General features: G+C 48.8%; 8 protein-coding genes and 1 non-coding gene across 9 annotated transcripts; 4 read left to right on the plus strand and 5 right to left on the minus strand.

Moving 5' to 3' along the window:
* Positions 1–9: 9 nt before the first annotated feature.
* On the minus strand, positions 10–1100 carry B0J16DRAFT_345709 (uncharacterized protein). Its single transcript, XM_046128310.1, has one exon. It carries the CDS (start codon positions 1053–1055, stop codon positions 21–23), a length of 1035 nt encoding a protein of 344 aa, XP_045981789.1. The 5' UTR covers positions 1056–1100; the 3' UTR covers positions 10–20.
* A 643-nt stretch (positions 1101–1743) lies between these two features.
* Positions 1744–2850, minus strand: B0J16DRAFT_401655 (SGNH hydrolase-type esterase domain-containing protein; the record flags this gene model as incomplete). The annotated part of the gene is made up of 2 exons (XM_046132587.1): positions 1744–2730; positions 2794–2850. The coding sequence occupies 2 exons, from the start codon at positions 2848–2850 to the stop codon at positions 1744–1746; spliced, it is 1044 nt and encodes a 347-aa protein (XP_045981790.1).
* A 345-nt stretch (positions 2851–3195) lies between these two features.
* On the plus strand, positions 3196–3269 carry B0J16DRAFT_t185. The gene has a single exon. It is a non-coding gene; the product is annotated as a tRNA-Val (tRNA).
* A 157-nt stretch (positions 3270–3426) lies between these two features.
* Positions 3427–5188, minus strand: B0J16DRAFT_401656 (amino acid/polyamine transporter I; the record flags this gene model as incomplete). Its single annotated transcript, XM_046132588.1, has 4 exons — positions 3427–3888; positions 3947–4080; positions 4125–4786; positions 4836–5188. The coding sequence occupies 4 exons, from the start codon at positions 5186–5188 to the stop codon at positions 3427–3429; spliced, it is 1611 nt and encodes a 536-aa protein (XP_045981791.1).
* Positions 5189–6655: 1467 nt separating this feature from the next.
* On the plus strand, positions 6656–8305 carry B0J16DRAFT_163832 (uncharacterized protein). Its single transcript, XM_046122264.1, has one exon. The coding sequence runs from the start codon at positions 6910–6912 to the stop codon at positions 8155–8157; it is 1248 nt and encodes a 415-aa protein (XP_045981792.1). The 5' UTR covers positions 6656–6909; the 3' UTR covers positions 8158–8305.
* Positions 8306–8554: 249 nt separating this feature from the next.
* On the plus strand, positions 8555–10254 carry B0J16DRAFT_345715 (S-adenosyl-L-methionine-dependent methyltransferase). Its single transcript, XM_046128311.1, has 9 exons — positions 8555–8573; positions 8642–8792; positions 8845–8886; positions 8937–9003; positions 9053–9093; positions 9145–9354; positions 9402–9732; positions 9789–9871; positions 9921–10254. The coding sequence occupies exons 2-9, from the start codon at positions 8734–8736 to the stop codon at positions 9952–9954; spliced, it is 867 nt and encodes a 288-aa protein (XP_045981793.1). The 5' UTR covers positions 8555–8573; positions 8642–8733; the 3' UTR covers positions 9955–10254.
* Positions 10005–11667, minus strand: B0J16DRAFT_416439 (cytochrome P450; the record flags this gene model as incomplete). The annotated part of the gene is made up of 4 exons (XM_046133586.1): positions 10005–10608; positions 10656–11345; positions 11394–11451; positions 11505–11667. The coding sequence occupies 4 exons, from the start codon at positions 11665–11667 to the stop codon at positions 10005–10007; spliced, it is 1515 nt and encodes a 504-aa protein (XP_045981794.1).
* Positions 11668–12231: 564 nt separating this feature from the next.
* Positions 12232–14383, plus strand: B0J16DRAFT_345717 (heterokaryon incompatibility protein-domain-containing protein). The gene has a single exon (XM_046128312.1). It carries the CDS (start codon positions 12281–12283, stop codon positions 14240–14242), a length of 1962 nt encoding a protein of 653 aa, XP_045981795.1. The 5' UTR covers positions 12232–12280; the 3' UTR covers positions 14243–14383.
* On the minus strand, positions 14369–16297 carry B0J16DRAFT_363829 (uncharacterized protein). The gene is made up of 3 exons (XM_046129894.1): positions 15819–16297; positions 14593–15772; positions 14369–14542 (listed from the first exon to the last, which is right to left on the minus strand). The coding sequence occupies exons 1-3, from the start codon at positions 16236–16238 to the stop codon at positions 14433–14435; spliced, it is 1710 nt and encodes a 569-aa protein (XP_045981796.1). The 5' UTR covers positions 16239–16297; the 3' UTR covers positions 14369–14432.
* Positions 16298–20429: the final 4132 nt, after the last annotated feature.

A 20429-nucleotide genomic window follows, 5' to 3' on the forward strand; every position in this document is an offset into this window, starting at 1 on the left:
TATTATACAGCTCTTTTTATCTAAAGATCCAAGTCCTTTCTATCGTATTTGTCCTCCTTTGGCTCAAACAAGCCGATGGAGTTTATGAGATACTGCCAGTAGGCGTTCAAAGTGCCGATGAACTGGTAAATGTGGGCGACAATCTCGCTAGGGGCGAAAGGATTAGTTTTGTCGTCCTGGTCAATGGCCTTAGATAGACCAGGTGAAGTCCACGAAGTTGTCTCGGGGGGTGATGGGATCACGATGGACGAGGATACAGAACTGTCTCCATCGTCGTGCATGTTTTCACCCCTTGACAGACCCGTATCGTAGATACTATAGACGTCCTGTCTGCCCTCAACGTCATAACCACCACAACTATCTTCGGTGTTCCTACATTTCTCATCGCACTTTTCGTCAGAGACTTGCATATCAGCAGGCGGCTGGACATCTGTGCAGTCGCATCTGCCCTCAGTCATTATCAGATACCGCTTATTCCCTTCCTTGCAGAGCTGATGACATCTCCTAGGACTATTCCATGCCACACGTCCATGTCTTTCAATCTCCTTGGGTAAGCCGGCATAACAACCCAGATACCTCTGGAGACCGGGAGGCTGCCTTTCGACTCGATGCAGAGTTATAGGATGGTGTTGAGCATATCCCGGCTCGAGCTCGAGACCGGTGTTTGTGACAGTATAGTACTCCCTCTCGCGCGTTGAACCGCATGCATAGAAACCAAATCCGGGACATGGATCATTACAATGGTCGTCTTCCACTAGGGTGTTGATCGGAGGGTATGTATCGGCGCAGTAGCAAAATCTGCCACGGACAAGGGCTACAGGTTTGTTTTCTTCATACCTGCATCGTCTGCTGCAGGAGTCCCATGAGTTCTGTGACGAGGGTTTGGGTGATCCTATAGTGATTGGGGTTGAACTGAAGCAACCCTGCTGACTGATTCTGCCGAGAACTGCAGACTGTATCGGATGTTGTTGACCGGGTCGTAAGGGTCCAGGCAGGGCTGTAGCCAGGCATATGGTCGTCCAAAGGGCGATCGTCGCTGGGTTTGTGAAAAGCATCGTCTTGTTCGGGTAGTTTTGAGACGTCGAAGAAGTTCTTAGAACAGGAATTTAACATTTTGGGATGGATCCCCTTAATCTATAAGCGATTCATTGTTGTCTTCGCGAAGATCATCCAACGTTGTTGGTCACTAGCGTCTGAGAGCACAGGGGTTTTCTACACCGATAGGGCCGATTCTCGTAGCCGCTGTTTCAACTTGAGGTCATGAGTCGGGCATATTGACGATACTTGAAGCAACCAACAGAAGATAGTTGAACAACGAAGCATACTACTATAAGTGAGACGACAACGATAGACAATGAGTGTCAGCGCCCAGTACTTGGCGTTCTTGGGCCAAGTCTTCCTGTCGTTCTAGCTTACTTCTAAGATCCACTTGTAAGTTGTGTCAGGTCCAAGCTTTTCTAAAGCATGGAAGTATTTCGCTTCTTTAATGAGAAGTGGACTCTTTTACGTATTAGCTCCCAGTTCCACAATTGTAGCCGAGAGAACTTCTGATACGGGAGTGGAAGAATCCTTTTTGTTCATGCCTTGCAAATCCCTGGGATCCCGAGAATCGTTGATGGGTATGGTTATATTCAAGCTTATCCAACGCTCCCCATATATAGATCAACGCTCTTGGTAAATATAACATGATGTAATGAACCACATAGTGCCGGACATCTGCTACTGCTTCACCTATATTCCACTCTACCAGTTCAAAGCAGCCTTGATAGAATCAGCAAGCAACTTTCCACCAATCGCCTGAGTAGCAGCATTGGGATGATAATCACAACCAGCCTCCGCACCCTGACTCGGCCAGTCCACAAAGTGAGTCTTAACACCACTAAGCTGCTTCATCGCATCCTTGAGTACCTTGACGTGAGTAGTCTTCTGCGCATCAGCCCGAGAAGGATAATCATCATTGAGCAAAGGCGAAGAAACAAAGAAGAACTGTGCCTTGGTGTAGTGAGACTGGATGCTCTTGACCAACTTGACCAGTGCTGTGGTAAGGTCCGCAGGATTGACTGGGTCGCGAACATTGAGATAACTGAAGTCGTTTGTGCCGAGGTTGATAACCACAGCATCGGGTACCCAGGACTTGGGGAACGTGAAACTGTTGTCCTTGTCGTTGGCGCCGTAGCGGGTGTAGAGAAGGGGCATTGGAGGCGAGGTGTCGGGAGGGTTAGAGGCGTAGTTGCGGATAAGACCCTTTCCACTCCAAGCTACAACGCTGTAGTCTGCGTTGAGCGCACGAGCAGCCACGGCACCGTATGTCTTGCCGTTGTTCTGCAGAGCAGCAGTATCAACGCAAGGCAGAACACCATCAAGACCGTAGCCGACGGTGATGGAGTCGCCGATGATCTCAATCTTGCGCTTTGGCGGCTCTGTGTTTACCAATGTACCATCAGTGGTAACATCGTTGATGACAAAGGTACCGAAGTTGGTCTCAGACCGCTTACGTAGCTCAACGGTGTGAGTTCCCTTTGTTTGTTTGGGAATCGAGATTGAACTGCCCTTCACGTTGGAAATGACAATTGGGGCCTTGCCATCAATGATCAAATCCGCGCTGGAAGTTCCAGTGATGTCTTTGATGTTGATGGAAGCCTGAGTTCCAGTGAAAGTGAAGGCGACTCCGGTGCTTGGCCACGTGAGTTGCTTAGTCGCTGGATTGACTCTACCAACAAATCGGTAATTCTAGATATAAGAATTAGACACGCGTTTCTTTTTTTTTCTCTTGGAAGCTTTGGGTAGACTAACCTGTGCCTTAGCGGCCGTGACGGCGCTGATCAAGCATGTTAGCGTGAGGAACTTCATTTTGGTCGTGGCTTTATATCCAAAAATTATCGACCACCACCAAACTCAATTGAATCAATTGACCAGAATAGTTATCGGCTTCCCTAGAAAAGTTTCTAAGGGATATTCGACCATTTTAAACATCTCGTGTCTTCCTATGTTCTTCGGCAGATGCCTCCGAATTGCCTAAATGGGTAATGCTATGTCTTAAAAATCATCCACCACTCACAGACCAGGAATGAGACAGCATCATCCTGGAAACACTATACGTCAAACCTGTTTGATGGATCCAACGTGGGCAAATGAGCTTGTCAGGCTCTGCTACATGAGCCAAGGTTACGCTTCATCCTTCAAGAAAAACAGATTGGTACTGTGGTCTAGTTGGTCATGACATCTCGTTAACACCGAGAAGGTCCCCGGTTCGAGCCCGGGCAGAACCTCATTTTTTGCACTTCTGCTTTTTGGGCTATGATGTCATCACAACAAATGCCGTCTTGTAGAAGACCATGATGTACAGAGGGCATGTTATCTGGCTTGAGAAGAAGTAATATTGGAAATAAAAACACTAAATACAATTGGACTCACTACAAAGAATATTTAATCTTGCTTTCCAGTTTCAGAATTCCTCAAAGCATGATACTCAGCAGGGCTCGTCCCCTCCAAAGGTCCAACAGCTGCAACCCGTCGCGCATTCAATAGATCAAGATCGATCCTCGGTCCAGTAAAAGTTCCCTTCTTGGTAGTATGCCAAAGAACAATGACAAAGCCCACAAGTCCAACAAACACCACTGAGACATAGCTCATGTTCTCTGCCGTGACAGGCATCGCGGTCGGAAAACAATACTGGACATCGAGGTACACGACCCAGGCGACCGAAATACCATTGATCCATGCACCATACTTGCCCAAGCTAAAGTATCGCAGAGGTAAGACTTTCTCACGTCCTCTGTAGAGGAGGACTGCTTGGGGGATGATGCATGACGTTTGGAGGAAGATGATGGCTGCACTGACCATTGCGGAGAAGGCAGTGGAAGAGCCAAGAAAGATAAGGCCGTATATCTGTGAAGAACCAACATTAGTATGGGGGGCCACAAAGAACCTGAAGGTTTCTACTGACTGTGATAAAGCTGGCAGAAAGTACCAGAGCGTTGACTGGAACCTCGAATTTCGGATGGACACGTTCCCAAAAATGCGAATATGGCAAAGCGCCATCACGCGACACTGCCCATAGTGTTCGCGAGGAAGTTGTAGCTTAAACGGTTAGCTAAGATATCAGATGCTGGGAGACGACCTACCGTTGGCGACAAGATTCGCAAAGAAGCAAAAGGCAAACAAAGCCATCAGAACTGACGCCCCAGATCGAGACCCAGTTCCTTGGAAGTAGATCTCAAACAAAGGCAACCCAGTAGTTGTGGTCAAGACAGCCTCAACATCAGAGATGGCATACATAAGAGAGGCGGCAAAAGGGAAGGCAGTAAAAAGGCCCATCAGCAAAGGGTAGATCATGACCTTGGGCACATTCTTTGCTGGGTTGGGAATCTCTTCACACAAGTGAGCACCACAATCACTGCCCAAAAAGGCGTATACCGCGTTCCCAACAGCCAGCATGAACGCAAAACCATCACTTGACCAACCGGTTCTGTTAGTAGTATCAGTAAAGATGAACTTCCCCGAGGCATGATTTTTGGTCACGACGAAGAGTGTGATGGTTGTAGCGCTGAGGGTCAAGACGGATAGGATGAAGACCATTTTGTTGAAGAGTGGAATCCATTGTGACCATAAGATATTGGCAGTTGTGGCGATCCAGATGAGCGCGACGTATATTAGGTACTGATGCCAGCGCTTTTGATCCCAGTCTGGGTACCATGCACCCACGATGTCGAGGATCATGGATGATACAAAATTGGATACTGAGCTTGAGGCGAGCCACCAGCCGATGACGCTCATCCACCCATTTCTGTTCAAGTCAGTGGGATTGCGATCTACGAGAGTGACTTGATACTGACAGGTAAGATGCAAAGGGCTTGTAGTCTTCTCTGTTTACCATGAATGACCAGTAGTACTGCGCGCCGGCAACTGGATACGCGGATGCAAGCTCCGCCATACCCAAAGAGACAATCGTGGTCATGACTCCAGCAATTGGAAGGGACCATAGGGTGCCAGCTGAGGAGGCTTCAATCAAGCTGATACCAATTGACGATCCGGTTCCCAGCCAAGTGCAAGTCAGAGTGAAGGACAATGCGCCTAGAGACCACAGCGAGAACCGACGAGGCATAGCCTGTTGGTATCCCGCTGCCTCAAGCTCCAGGGCATCGCTGTTGGCCGAAGCGTTTGAAAGAGTATCTGCCATACTGCTCATGATTGATAGCCAAACTGAAGTCGACAGAGTTCGTGTTTGCTGGAAGAATCGAGCACGTTCATAACTCGAAAACAGCGACAAAGAAGCTTTATGAAGACCCCTCACCAAAGACGCTGTCGATCACGAGAGCATATTTCGCTCAAGTAGCACAAGAGTTCAGTGGCTGGACCAGATCCAATAAGATACACGATGGTGACAGAGATAAAGAGATTGTGCGACTAGAGGTAATGTGACCTTATCTATTCTGGTGATGTAAAGTTTGTGTTTTGTGTAACTTTTTAGAACAAAGAAACTTGCAAATCTTGAACTTTACGCTTTGACCCTGCGATGCGGTATGCTTAGATACCAAAGGCCTACTAGAAATTAGGATACGTATGCTATTGAGTAGTCCATATCTTCTCTGCAGCACCATGGAACACATCTCAATGAGTTCATCGATGTATACTTCTTAGCGGGATACTCCAGTTATATAGAACCCCCCATTGAAGATGGAGGTTGCAAGACAAACCGAGACTAAACGCCTCAATTCAGATGACAAAGGAAGGACTGCGCAACCGTTACAATGATGGTGGTGATATGTCATTTGAGTTGCACGGTAGGTCGAGTCCAGATGGTCGGAGTCGATGTCCTACACACAAACGGAGGGGCTGATAAATCCGTGGAACAAAGAAACCGATCTGCTGGTCTTTTCATCCACATGCCCAATTCGCTCAATTCGCTCACATACTGATTATAGTATATCGTCATCCTGTTTTTTGAGCTGTGCCGTTACTCCAGTGTGATGAAAGTGTTGGTTTTCTGAGTGTAGCTTGATCAAGTTTGTATCTTGACGCCCGTGTTGTCCATTACTCGGCAGGCAATATGTCAGGGCTAAACTCGGCCGAGATTAGCGGCATGCGGACGATTTGTAGGGCTAAACAGAACAACCGATGCGCTAAGAACCACTAAAGACATTTTCGCAACAGCCAGAATAAGCGGAACATAAAAACTTGCCGTATTACCTCAGAACGACGGGACGGGTAGTTCGCGTGTTAGTCAGATCATTAAACAAGATTCTCGCGATATAGAACTCCACTCACTGCTCCAGTGTCTTATGAAATTCGACTGGATACGAAGGAGATGATGAAATCTTTGCTGACAGGGCGAATCAGGCTGGGAAGAAGCTTGGCGTGTGTCAACGAATCCTCAATTCAGACCTCAGCGCAAGACTTTCCCAAAGAAAAAGCAAAAAAGTGGAAGCCTGAATTTCTACAATGTCACTCTTAACTGAATGCGGCTGTGCTTACTCTCGTATGGTGCTAGACTAGTCTGTTGGTAAGACGTGCATGTAATCTTGACCCTGTCTTCTCAATTTTATTGGTCTCTGTCGGCATCGCCGGGAGGACCAAATACGAAATTATCTAAATGGGTGGAATATACGGTTCTTGGCCCACGTTGATGAAACACCTAACGTACTACTGGAGTGCACTTCTGGCAAATGATGGATCGTAGGGCTGAAAATACCCCCGGCAGGGCTGAAGATACCCTGGGAACGCTACCTCAAGCTTACTGTGGTCCTTTTGAAAAGCCAAAAGGGTTCCTACCCTCGTAACCATTACAGTTTTGCTCGTTTATTTGACCTTTTTGTCTGGATTCCCCTCATATCAATTTAGTTATATGTCTTGAACCGTTCGCTCCTCGATTGTTACGTCTCTTTTTGTTTAGCATGAACTCAGCCCACCATGCCTGAAATTCTCACCGGCAAACAGCTCACAATTTTCCCTCTCAAATATTCAAGTCATGAGATCGACCGCGCAGACTGGGTTGCACTCTTGACCCTTTGCCTCGCCCCCCTCATCGCCCACATTATAGCTGGTGTGCCTTCGCCAACATATCTTCACAGGAGTCGACCAAAATGGCACGAACTGCTATGCCACTACAACCCAACTTCAATCCTCTGGCGATATGCTGCCATCGCAGATAGGCGCATCCGAGCACGGTACTGGGATCAGAATGATCTTGCTTCTACGAACGCCATATTCTGGACCAAGCGAGGCTGGGATGGTTCTGAGGATATGATATCTACCAGTGCTGCATACTGTTATCACTTGCCGGAAAATACGAGGATTGCACTTTTTTCTCGAGAAATGATCACTACCATCATCGTCACGTCTCAGGGCATTCAAGCCACGCTCTCACTTATGGGTGCACTTGATACAGACGGCACCAACGCTGGGTTCGTAAAGTGGATGGGAGTTGACACCATCTTCTTCCCTCTTGCCATGATCAGTCTTTTAAGACTGTGCTGCGCTTTCTGGCTTAACGACGACTTTGGATATTCCACCTCCCACTCGCTGGCTCTGGATAAGCGAGCCAACTCGAATGAGAGTTCCAGCGGTACCTTGTTGGCACCAATGGACGTACCTCCGAGACACCGATTCCAAAGGCCTTCCTCGTCTTGGGGAAGCAGAATCTTTCGGTCTATTTTCCTCTTCATCGTCATAAGCATCATAGTACTCAACGCTATGTACTTCATCCGGGGTGGGCGACAAACCGCAACGACCTTTGCCGTTGAACTGGCCTACATATTCTTCCTGACTATGACAGTGGCAATCTTTGCACCATATTTCTGGACAGGCGCGACATCATCGACAATCATACCGTGTATTAACTCGATGGCGTACAAGATCTACACCGCTGTGATATTTGGGGTTTTCACAACAACGATTATCATCGCTTGCATCGAAACTAGGAAAACCCCATGTGGCAAATTCACAAGTGGCCCAGGACTCGAAGCCGATATTCGAGCATGTTGGATTCCAAATGAGGATTTAGCGTCTCTTCATGTGGGCTTCAATGCATCTACAGCTACCCTGGTTGTCGACGAATTTGCCATCGCTAACAAGAGTGCATTTATCCCTGTGAATAATACGCAGTGGTCAGCGGTTGACTTTACGGGGACATGTTTTGGCAAGGCACTCAAAGAATGAGGGGGTACAGCGTATATATGATCTATAACTTTAATGCTGAAGCTATCGCGGGGCGAGTTTCCCAAAATCCGATAATCCTGGTTAGGATCTGCACCAGACGTTGCATCCAGCTACCGACTGTAACCTACGTGGCCCTCTTCCCCACTGAATATCAGTGGGGAGTCATGCAATGCGAGATAAATGATTGACCGCCCTCTTGAGGTTTTTTCTCTTTGCATCGCACAATTCTGTTTTCTCCCGAACCAACAAGCCAAGCCACTGTCTTGCATATACTACCTAGCTGATATACCTTCGATATGTCTTCACCAAAGACACCTCGCTCGCCTGCGTCGCCTCAAGACGCTCATGATCCAGCAGTCCGGCCTGAAGATGGCCCAATCGAACCTGTCAGCCACTACTTCAACCCCATGTTCAAAGTCTGTCCCATCTCATTATGTCCTAATGCTTCTTACAGGACACCGATTCTGACTCTTCGTATTCAAAGTCGTAAGAGAATATGAATTCTGAACTGTAGAAAGCTTGTTAACATGGCCAAGGACTGGGGTCACAGATACCGAGTCGCTAAAGTCTTCGATTATGGAATACAAGTGGGTTCACGGTAGACGATTCCATGCCTACGGTGACGGCACTTACTGGTAAGCGACGAACTTTAATTGTCAGTCACGACAGTTATTAATAGTTTTCCAGGGGTGCGAATGACGATCGTCAGCAAGAAGCTGAAGATTTGATGTACGTGATGTTTCTATGCATCCGATATTCGCCTACTAACAATCTGTTAGTCATGAGTTGTTCCGTATTGTTCTTGGCGGCAAGCTTTACCAGGCGCCTATTGGCAATAGCCCACAGGTTAGTCATGTCACCAACCAACAATCCCTAACTAACATGCAACCAACAGAACATTTTGGATGTTGGCTGTGGGACAGGAATCTGGGCCATGTAGGTCGTACCTCAGATTCGCGATACATATATTTGTACTAAAGTGAACAGTGATATGGCAGACCTGCATCCATCCGCAGAAGTCGTCGGCGTTGACTTGTCACCCATTCAGCCGAACTTTGTCCCTCTCAACTGCAGATTCGAAGTCGACGACATCAACAAAGAATGGACTTTTCCAGAAAACAAGTTCGACTATATCCACATCCGCTACATGACAGGCACAGTACCCAACTGGCCAGAACTACTGAAGAGGGCACAAAGGTACGAATCTAACAAATAACCCAGGAGGCATTCTGACCGATTTGTAGATACTTGAAGCCCGGCGGCTGGATGGAACACGTCGAACTCTGGGGCAACGCAATGGCCGACGACGGTACCATGACCGAAGACTCCCCACTCAAGACATGGGTCAAGATCTTTGAACAAATAGGGGAAAAGCTCGGCAAACCGTTCTTCTGGGATCCTGCAGAGGCGTTCCAGCAGGCTGGTCTACAGAACATAAGCGAGAGAAAGGTCAAAGTGCCCATTGGTACTTGGCCGAAGAACAAGGATCTTAAGCAGTGGGGCGCTTGGAACAGACAGTTCTTGCTGCAGGGCTTGGAGGGGTTCTCTATCAGAGGCTTGACAGAGCTTTTGGGGGTAAGTGATTGAGTCAGACTACGAGTATGATGATTTCTAATGTTTGTGACTTCCAGTGGGAATATGAAAAGGCCCAAGTCTTTTTGGTGGACATGCGTAAGGAATTGCTTAACCCTAGTCTTCACTCATACGTCTTAACGTACGTATCCCTTACCCATACAACGTCACCTGATGCTAACCGAACTTAGAACTGCTGTTTGGGGTCAAAAGCCCGAGGAATAAATAAATCGCAACTACTCCAGAAACAGAAATAACATGAATCGCTCCAACTTTCACCCAACAGTGACTTCTCTTATCCGAATCTTGGGAATCTGATCCATCATGGGAAGAACAACACCGACCTGGGGTACCTTTTCATCCATTTCAGGGAAAGGACAGTCGCCAACAACTTCCATATCGTACCTCGTTACAATAGTTGCAAGAAAGCATAACGCTGTCTGCCGTACAAGGAATCTGCCATAGCATAACGCCAACCCTCCACCAAATGGCTTGAACGTTCTCCCCGTAGCCAGCTTAGGATTGTCGATGAACCTGTTGATATCGAAGTTCTCTGCATCTGGACCCCAGATCTCTTTATCGATGTGTAACTGCCGATAGGCCATAATCACATCGTTGCCAGTCTTGAAAGTGTAGCCTGCGACAGTGGTGTCTGATACCACACGTCGGAATCCAGCTGCGCCTCCATGAACACGTAGTGTTTCGTAGAATGTTGCGTTGAGCTTCGGACATGTTTTCAAATATTCCATATCAGGCCGACTGTAGATGCCCTCTTTGAATGCAGGAGCAACTTCGACTCGGAGCTCTTCTAGAAGACTGGGCGTATAGACCACTCGGGCTAAAAGCCAGAAGGCAAGTATAGATGGCATTCCGTTGATTCTTGTCTCATAGTTAGATCTGGCTGTAGTGGGCTGATGGTGACTTACCCCCAGAACATCTTGAAGAGCAGGGCTGCGATATCTCGAGAACCAATGCCATTCTCACGCATAACATCCTCTCCTTGCGAAACAAACGCTGCAACATCGCGTCTTTCATCTTGTGGTAAGTCAAAATATCTGGCCAAATCATCAATGACAGCATCTTTTGCTTTGCGTCCGGTAGTAACGAGGAAGTTTGGTAATGGGAATATTATCTCCCAAGCATGATGTTCGAAAGTTGCAAATGTGTCCAAGATATCGTGGAACTTCTGCATGAGGACTTTTCCAAAGAAAGTATTCGTTGATGCTGTCATGACTAGATCGTTCGTAAACTTGAGAAGACTGTGCTCAACTTGCTTCCCTGTGGTTAGTGGACTGCCATCTTGTAGGACATCATCCAGTCCTTGCATGAGTCTGTCGAAGAATGCCTGCCCGGCGGGACCGGGTCCTACTTCCTCCCGCACCAGATCCAACACGTACGTAGTTATCGATGTGGAAGTCTCGTTGGGCTTTGTGTTCCATACAATATCTCTACTCGCCTGAGGCACGCCGATACAAACCATCAAGTGGTCAATAAATGGCTCGTATACAATCTCTTTTGTCCTCTTCCAGACTTCAGCCATATGGCGATGATCAGGAACGACGTAGGTACGGCGGCCCCCTAGCAATATACTGAAGGGCTGGTTTTTGAAGTACTTGCTATCTGTGGGTTAGTGACGTGATTCAACATTAGATACAGATATTTACCGTCCAGTCAATATGGTACCGTGAGTATCCCTCAGAAATGATAGACTGTGGCCAATGGCTTCATCAGGTCAGTCAATGAGTATGGAGAGGTTTCGCGCAACTCTACTGTACCTGGTACCCAGTATGGTAGGATCGGAGGTTCAGACTTGGAGTTCCATAGTGCACCTGTTCTCAGGAGATATTGCCATGCGAAGTAGAGAGATACACAGCATACAAAAATGGGGTAAAAAGTTGAGTATCGCGACGTAGCATCTTGTTCGTTGAGGTCTGCCATGTCGCCTATGAAGCTAGATCATGGAGTCATATAGATAGATTCCAAGGTAATTGGGTCGGTTCTTATTTATGTCCTCAGACAGGCACCAGGGACTTCGGAGGCCGAGTTCAAAAACGGCCGAAGCGAGCCCCATATCATGGCTTCTTTGTGCTCTAGAAAAGTATCACAAGCCGTGGACAACCAGGATCCATGAATATTAGCATCATTCTTGCTCGGCCGATCACTTCTCGCAGATATGTTACACAAGATGTCATTCACTCTCTCGGAAAGGCCGACGCTACGTGAAATTACTCGCACCACATACAATAGCTGACATGGGACAGAATTATGGTATAACAAGCTGAGTAGACGAGAACTGATAGCGCGAGTGATTGGCTCTGCGAAAGTGTCTGTTCCTTTGTTCTTATATTTGTACTCCCTGTCCTACTTCACAAAATCCGAAAGTAGAAGGGCTTCCGTGATTGGCTTTGTTTATTCATGCACGTGCGGGGCATGGCTTCAATATTTATGCGGCTGACGGGCCAGTGGACCACCACCACATACACTAAGCTCTCTCCGCCCTAACAAAGATTAAATCCCTCTCATCTCAGTCTAACGTACAGTGTAGATCATCATGACCACCTTGCCGGCCACAAGCCATGGGCAGGAGGTAAAGCCATACGTTTATACACCTGTCACAAAGAAACAGATCCGTGTCCTGGTCCTACATCCAGCGAGTCAAGAATCGCATCAGCTACGAGGGGAGCTGCTGGTGGTAGACTTGGACGACTTGCCTCCTCGTCAAAAGCCGTATTCTTCCGAAACTATTGATCCTGCCAAACATGTCTGTTTCGAAGCCATCTCTTACGTCTGGGGTCAAGGGACCTTCACCGATACTCTTGTGACACCAGATGGTTTCATTCGTATCACAGCGTCTCTTGCTTCAATCTTGCGCCGTCTGCGTGATCATTCACGTCCTCGAACTTATTGGGTTGACGGGGTATGCATCAACCAGGCCGACGCGGATGAGAAGGGGATCCAAGTTCCTCTTATGGGACTGATCTACAGTTCTGCCGTCCGTGTCCTTTGCGACATTTGTCAGGATGAAAAGTTCGAACCTTTGCTTGACGCCATGGATCGATACTGGAGACGCAATATCCGCCGTGGCGTCATACTAGCCAGTGCCATAGTAGCTCTATCAAAGGAGAGCAGCGCTGAAATCATGGGGGTCACCCTACCTACCCAAGAAGAAGCAGACGCGATCGAAGAGGACATGATGGAAGACTGGTCCAAAGCCTTCCTCGAACTTGTACAACTAAAATGGTTTCATCGTCTATGGATTATGCAGGAATTTGTCCTCGGCCGCGATGTAAGCATGGTATTCGGTCGCCAACACATCCCTTGGCGCCAACTATGGGCCGGTACCGTGCAATACCAAGGCGTTGGGATACCCTGGGACGGTATTGAGTTTGTAAAAGCAGAGAACGTTAGTATGGTCACATCGTTGACCTCAATCTGTTTCATCCGTGCCTGTCGAACGATCGATCCAAACACGGCTCATGGTCGTGAATTCAAACAGGTCGTCGATATTCTTATGGGAGGAACGGACTTAAATGAAGCTCAACTTACTATGTGCATCATGGCTGGATGCTACAAACAGTGCACCATTCCTCAAGATCGATATTACGGTATACTTGGTCTTGTGGAAGGCGGGGAAGAACTACATGCTGATTACACGGCGCCTATGAGAGGCATCACTATTCAGTTTTGGAAACGCGCATTGCAACTTGCCTCCGGGGGAGAACTTATTCTTCTCGCCGGGATGGCAGGTCAAACTTCGGGCTATCCGTCGTGGCTTAGAGATATCTCCCTTCCCGATCCGCTGAGTCACCTCTGGCAGTTCGGCCCTCTGTTGAACTCTAGGCATAGAGCAGGGGGTGGTCTAGGTACGTGGTCTGCCAGATTCAGTGACAGTCAGCCCGATGAGATGATCACTCAAGGCTACTTCATCGATGAGATTACGGAGATATCAAGTGATGAACCGACGGAACCTTTTAGAATTGAGGCCATGGCTATCCGGTTTGAGAACGCTATGTCCTTCTTTACTTCCGAACCCCAGGCAATCAGGTACCCGTTGACTGGTGAGAGTATCCAAGACGCAGCTGTAAAAGCAGTATGTGATTATAACGCACACGACGACGACGAAACTTTCAGCACACATCTTCAGATAGGCTTGTCTCTTCTCTCAATCGCTCAAGCCTACCCGGATAGAGGTCCAGAAATGATTAATAAGATAGGTGTTACTTTCGAAGATAAGGAGGATGACTATACGAAACTTTTCGCTAGAGTACTCCACACTAGAGGTTTACGCTTGTGTAGGACGAGCAGGGGAATGTTTGGAATGTTGCCGAAAGAGGTCCGCGCGGGGGATTTGGTTTGGATTTTAAGAGGATGCCGATTACCACTTGTCTTGAGGCCAAACTCATTACATCTTGGAACCTTTGAGGTGGTGGGTTGTGGCTCGGTATACGGACTTATGAGTGGAGAGGTCCTCCAAATGCCGGAGTTTCATTATCAAGAGATCACTCTGCGATAAGGGGTTTATCTGCTTTTAAGATGGCGCATGTTCACGGTGGGATTCAGTCATCATTGTTGCTGTAAGAGTTCATCACGAGGCAGACACAAGAGAAAGGAAGAATGAAGACATATTGTATGATACATCGTACTGATCATATCATTCATTACAGAGTGACAATTACGCTAACTTTAAACATCTATCAAGCCCTTTAGAGCTTCTTGCCCGACTCAATATCAGCTCCCGCCGTGTTAGTGTTAACGGGAGTGATCTCAACACCCTGAAGCTTATCGTCGCTGCGAGGGGGGACAACCTCGAACACTATTTCAGAGTTAGCAATGATCTTGCACAGAATATGTGGAATAACTTACAGTCAATGGGAGTAGTCTCGAACTTGCGGGCGTTGGTCTTCTTCTGGAAGAGGTAGTCAAGATCGGCAAAGCTACGGTTCTTGGTCTCAGGAAGGAAGAAGAAGATCCAGACAGCCCAGATGAAGCACAGACCGAAGTAGAACATTCCGGTCTTGGCTCCCCAGTTCCAGGCGTCGGAGCTGTTGTTGAGCATACGGGGGTTGAGCTGCTGGACGATGATCTGACCACAGACGTAGATAGCACGACCGATGACAATGGTGTGGGCGCGGACACGGCTGGAGGCTGTCTCGGCGACAACGACGTAGGTGGTAGGGCCGAGAGAGACCTTGAAGATGCACTGGACGACGACGAGGAAGGCAGCGGTGGTGATGGCTACGCTGTCGCCATCGGAGACGAAGCCGAGAATACCGATGATCAACATGCAGAGACCGATACCGGAAGAACCATAGAAGTAGAATGTACGGCGGCCAATTCTACCCATAAGAGAAATGGCAATAGCAGTGGCGAAGATGTTGACGGACTGGATACCCATGTTGTAGTTGAAAGCATTCGTAGCGCTCATTCCAACAGACTTGAGCAGGATAGCAGCAAAACTGGTGATGGATTGACCGTTGAGAATCTGGATAATCCAGGCCATACAGACAATACCAGTTCGTCGAAGGTTGGTACCACGGAAACAATCCATGAAGCTAGCATCTGCAGCCTCAACCTTCTCCATCTCGTTGGTGTGCTTCATGAGAGCAAGAGTCTGGGCCATGGTCTCATCGGTGTAGTGGCCCTTGCGTGCAAGACGACGAAGACTGTGCTCAGCCTCCTCGAACTTGCCGCGGCGAACGAGGTACCAGGGAGACTCGGGAGCGAAGAAAGCGACAATAATCAGAGGAGGGATCCACATCCACTGCAGACCGTAGGGAACACGCCAGCCAGCGTCGCCCTTGAGGTCGAGAGAGCCACGGAGGACACCGGTGGCGAGGAAACTTCCCGCTCCCCAGCACATGGAGACCCAGGCAGTGAGGTAACCTCGGAGGGCGGCGGGGCAGATTTCGGCGGCGTAGGCGGTGGTGAGGGTCTGGAAGATACCCCAAGGGATACCGCAGAGGAGATTACCGACGAGGAGCATTTCGACGCTGGTGGCGAAGAAGAGGACGAAGATGGTGCAGGCCATAAGAGACATGGCGAACTAAACACATTAGCTTCATCGTATCAATTAAAGAGTCAAAACATACCATGTAAACACGTCGAGAACCAAACCGCTGCTGGAGGAAACCGTTGAGAAGAAGACCGAGGATAGAACCACAGTTGTTTCCAGCACCGATGGCACCCTGCCACTTGGTAGAAATATGTTGTTCGCCATTAGCATCGGGCCATCCGAAACGCTTGAGGTAGGCAGGATGAGCGAAGAAGTTGTTGATGAGACCGACATCCATTCCCTCCATGACCAGGGCAACACTCAGAAGCATACTGAATGTCACAGCGGGCCAGTATCGGTTGAACAGCTCCTTCTTGGGGATGAGAGCCTCGGCATCACTGGCTGTGACGGCGGCTTCGATGAGCTCGACCTGAGAGTTGTTTCCCGAGTACTCGGTGTGGTGCACGGGGAGTTTTCCGCCGTCTTCCACGTGGGCGGGATCCTGATGGGGCGCCATTGTGGATGTGAGTCAGGAAGGGATGAGAAGAAGAAGGGAAAAGGGAAATAGGATTAAAGAGAATGCTCAATGCAGATCTGGGGAAAGAAAGAGGGAATGGAAGGGGGGAGGATATAGGATAAATATAAGCAACTTCTTCTTCTCCGCACCCAACCTAGTGGACCTCGTCCGTCCCCGTCCGTCAAGAGAGCATCGTTGCCAAGATCAGAGTGACTTGACCAGGATTCTCGGTGGTACTTCCCCACGGGGTCCGCGAATCATCCCCCGCATGGTCAAGGACGAATTGGATTCCCTGGATGGTTCGACTAGCATTGACCCGACCAAACCAGTTTAAGCCTAAACGACTGGGTTTCGGGAAAGACAAGCCCGAGTCATGACAGTAAGTTTAACGTGTGATTGAGCTAAATGCTAAATTTATGGGGGCTCCACCCCCAGAAACGGACGATGGGGGTTCCACAACAACTCCGCGGCTTCAATTCTGGGGTACGAGATGGCCATGGCTGCCCAAGATGAACAACATCTGCACAATATGGCATTTGGAGAGAAGGAATGTTCTTCTGCATTATTCTTGGATCCAGGATTAACTTTATTCCTCTGTCACCAGTGCATCTGTATACAGAGTATCTCCAACTGGTCGAGTAAGTGAGTGACTCTCTGGTATGACCTCGGCTAAGCATGAGTCAAAACGATTGGTCAACAATTCACTACCTGACTCTCTTGGCCGACAGACCAGACCAAGCCTAGACTCGCTCTTCTCTCCGAAACCGTCACATGAACCAGCATCCTAGACGTCCTTGGTTGCCATGATACAAGACTATTAACTTGGCATGACCTGAAGCATTAATGAGAATGATACTGATGAAGGCGATATATGACTCTGGCCAAGAATACAGAGAGTGGATTGAACATAAGGTTATCGAGCGGTACTGTTGAAGATTAACGGTACTGGATTGAGCCCCCATTGATCCTCTTCCCCACAATGGGTCGACCCCAAAGTTGCCCACCCGCTATTCTCCAGCGTCAAGCTTAATTCAACACACAGTCCAAGCACAGGGCAAGTGTGGTGACTAGTTTAGCTTGGCTTATGCGATGACAGGCCGGTAGTGTCTTTTTTTCTCCTCATTTCATAACTCCGTCACCCATCGGCGAAGCACACTACGGCATTGATGACCGGTAATTGCCGGACTGGAATATCGGCCTGGATCGGACCTGGCGCCGATTTCTCGTAAGTGTTTGACAGAGCTGAATAAATACAATCGCATGATTCCATCTCTACATTAAGCTAAGGGTTCGTTGTTTTCAGCTCAGAGGATGTTGTGACATTGTTCAAAGTGTCAGTAATTCTACTTCGGTATCTCGGTCAATCTTCACGCGTTGAACTCATCTCCAACCGTTCTACTCGCAATTCAACAAATCACAGCCCAAGCCACGTTTGGGGTTCCAAGCCCCCAATCCTCTCAAGCCATCACCGTCAAATTGTATCAGCCAAGTAACCGTTCCAGGTGCCAGAGTGTCAATCACTGCATGTCCGGTACGCGTCAAGCAAGGATTTTCATCGCTTTCGGTGAATTCCCCCCTTTTTGGGGTTACGCTGGCACCCCGCATTCCGGGGAACAGACCGTGTCACGATGATCCTTGTAGAGTTGTAGGCGAAAGATTATCATCCTTTTGTTCTTAATGAACCCGAGAGACTGGGAGCCATCACATGGGAACCCGCGGTTTCGGGAACTTAAGATACACCTAAACTGCGAGTCTAGTTCGTGGATGACTGTCACCCTTCACCTGAATGCCAAGCTGCGGCGCACCTAGACACTAGCCATATCGTCGTGTCTCGGGGTTTTGAAGCCCGAGGGTGTTGCTGGGACTCCAACGATACGAGTACTGCTTGCATCGTTCGGTTGCTCGGCTGGCGTCAAAGCTACATTGCCATGTGGTCCCTTGAGCATTAGGGGACACTGATAGGCAAGATCAAATGCACGATACTAGTATAGAAATCTTAAGGAGTAAGTCCAGCCGGGGTACCATGACCTTGACTGTCACTGGTGCTTCTCGGTATGGCCCGTGAGAGTGTCAAGGTTGCACTGCACGATACCAGGTAACAGTTTGACGTCCAGCAGTGCTGTCGCAACCCTAGAGCAGCATCAGCCTCGAGTCGATATATCTTGACTCACACCAGCAAGCGCGTTCGATATGTAATCATTGCCGGGCGAGTAGCTCGGTCTTCAGATATGTAGACACTGAAGGCAGTCACAGTCCACCGGCTGATGTCCCTGCTAACGGACACCAAATGCACCAGAACCACTGCATTCCTCGGTAACGGTCTAATGTAATGTGACAGAATGGCCAACGCCCGTAAGGTCTCGTCTCCTTCAAATGTGACAACGGCGGATAATGCGGCAAAGTTGATCCTCTACTCGTTCAATCTGCAGCCAAACGCATCTGATTGATGCAAGATTACCCCGGATTTACGAGATCTGCATCTCCATGACCAGTAATGAAACTGTGAGATTCGGTGAAATTGCAGGATTTCCCAACGGCGTCCGCATATAATGTGGAGTGTTGCCCAGCCGCCCCAATGATGGGACGAGGCCTGTGGCACAGTCGCGAAAGAGCCAACATGTTGGATTGAAAGGATGATAAGCGTAAAGTAGTCGATGGTCATGTTTGGAAACCATCAATATGAGTGTTTTTGTGCTCTAGAGCATTCTTAGAAAATAGTTTGTGGCGGAAGAATTTGTATTCTTGAATGTTTGGCGTGAACAGATCCGGTGTTGACGCCCAACTACTTTTGACTTTGACATTGTCGCCTCTCTATACAACGTGTCACGGCTCAGGATTGGAGGATGGCAGGACTGTCTATGTAGAAGAAAAAATAGAAGTTATTTTAGACACGTAAAGACGAAGACTCTGCTGTCTTGTCGCTGTGTTTTTGGAGCACCTATGACTATTTGATGATATGTAGGGTAGCTGGAAGACCAACACGTGACGCGAACCTTTTCGTGTCGTGAGTTTGGCGATTAAGCGTCGTTGTCACGCCATGACGTACGTTGTACAACGATTATTCCTGGTACGCATAATCAATCTCGAACATATGCATATCCTCTCAAATGTTCTAGTCAAGACCCCTCGAACTCAGTCAACGACGGCTGCGCGACTGCTCGAAACACGCTGCTTATCCCGACTGATGGAAGAACTGGAGACGCGCCGAGACAGTGATTACGGCAGACCCTGCCCTGCTGCGATTCGCCCACGTACTGTACAAGGGATGCGCACTGTTATTCCACGCCGTCAGCAGTGGGCTCTTGCTCAGCTTCCAACGTGAGCAAGTTGAAAAACACCTGGACACCCGCACCATCACGAGCACTGTCGCATCTACCTCGTCCTCAAATCTCAACGATCAAACGATGTGCCCCCACTCGCAACTGAACTCAAGACACAAGCCCTTCCCCGTCGAGGCGTCGCCATCGCCGACCGGCTCTCGATAACCTTTCCACGCAAAAGCCACGCGCCCCATACTGCAGCAGTGGCGTTCCCGGCGATTCGTTTCGACGTTGACAGCGCGTAGCCAACAAGGCTCGCAGCCAAACAGCACCCGGCGCTCTACACGACGCCGCCGCCATACGGATCGCGACGGCGATCGAGTACGGACGAAGTACATATAATTGGTGACGATTGCAACGCCGGACAGTGGTACGCTGTCGTAGTCCGAGGTGAAGGACCATCGCTGCTGAGATGCTGTCTACAGGGGCCGCGTTAACGCCTTCCCATGGTTGACGTCCTGCCAGAGAAGTAATCGTGTCTAGCCTCCGCTCTCTGGTGTTGTCTCCCGCCTGTTGTGATGCGACACTGCTGTCGCGCGGACAATGGGCTTGTTTGTGTTCAAGCCCATCGCCTGTCGCCCAGCGTTTTCCCTACTCGTTGTCCATCGGCCTTCGAGCGTTGGCCTTGTATTGGGATCAACTACAGCGGTACCTCTGCATTCTGTGGACTTGTCGCATCACCAGGTACATGTGTGCGCTCCTCTTCGAGACCATGCTAGCTGTGCTGTCGCTCGTGATACTGTTCCACTGCACGACTGTGGTAGATTGAGCTCTTGTGTATCGTGTTCGCATCGTGATCCTGTTGCCGAACGTAGTGCCGCCCATATCGTGTTGTCGACATTCCGTCCTTCGGGTCCGCGACCTTCCCCAG

The sequence above is a fragment of the Fusarium flagelliforme genome, assembly GCF_020744385.1.
Source record: "Fusarium flagelliforme strain FIESC 12 MPI-CAGE-AA-0113 chromosome Unknown B0J16scaffold_5, whole genome shotgun sequence".
NCBI classification, from domain to species: Eukaryota; Fungi; Ascomycota; class Sordariomycetes; order Hypocreales; family Nectriaceae; genus Fusarium; species Fusarium flagelliforme.

What these genes read in the sequence shown, in the direction of transcription:
- B0J16DRAFT_345709 (XM_046128310.1), bottom strand. Translation starts at nt 1,055, where the DNA reads ATGCTTTTCACAAACCCAGCGACGATCGCCCTTTGGACGACCATATGC.
- B0J16DRAFT_163832 (XM_046122264.1), top strand. Translation starts at nt 6,910, where the DNA reads ATGCCTGAAATTCTCACCGGCAAACAGCTCACAATTTTCCCTCTCAAA.
- B0J16DRAFT_345715 (XM_046128311.1), top strand. Translation starts at nt 8,734, where the DNA reads ATGGAATACAAGTGGGTTCACGGTAGACGATTCCATGCCTACGGTGAC. An exon ending in TACGGTGACGGCACTTACTG is followed by an intron (nt 8,793 to 8,844) that starts GTAAGCGACGAA and finishes ATAGTTTTCCAG; the next exon opens with GGGTGCGAATGACGATCGTC. An exon ending in CTATTGGCAATAGCCCACAG is followed by an intron (nt 9,004 to 9,052) that starts GTTAGTCATGTC and finishes TGCAACCAACAG; the next exon opens with AACATTTTGGATGTTGGCTG.
- B0J16DRAFT_345717 (XM_046128312.1), top strand. Translation starts at nt 12,281, where the DNA reads ATGACCACCTTGCCGGCCACAAGCCATGGGCAGGAGGTAAAGCCATAC.
- B0J16DRAFT_363829 (XM_046129894.1), bottom strand. Translation starts at nt 16,238, where the DNA reads ATGGCGCCCCATCAGGATCCCGCCCACGTGGAAGACGGCGGAAAACTC. An exon ending in GTTCTCGACGTGTTTACATG is followed by an intron (nt 15,773 to 15,818) that starts GTATGTTTTGAC and finishes TAATGTGTTTAG; the next exon opens with TTCGCCATGTCTCTTATGGC. An exon ending in CGAGACTACTCCCATTGACT is followed by an intron (nt 14,543 to 14,592) that starts GTAAGTTATTCC and finishes ACTCTGAAATAG; the next exon opens with TGTTCGAGGTTGTCCCCCCT.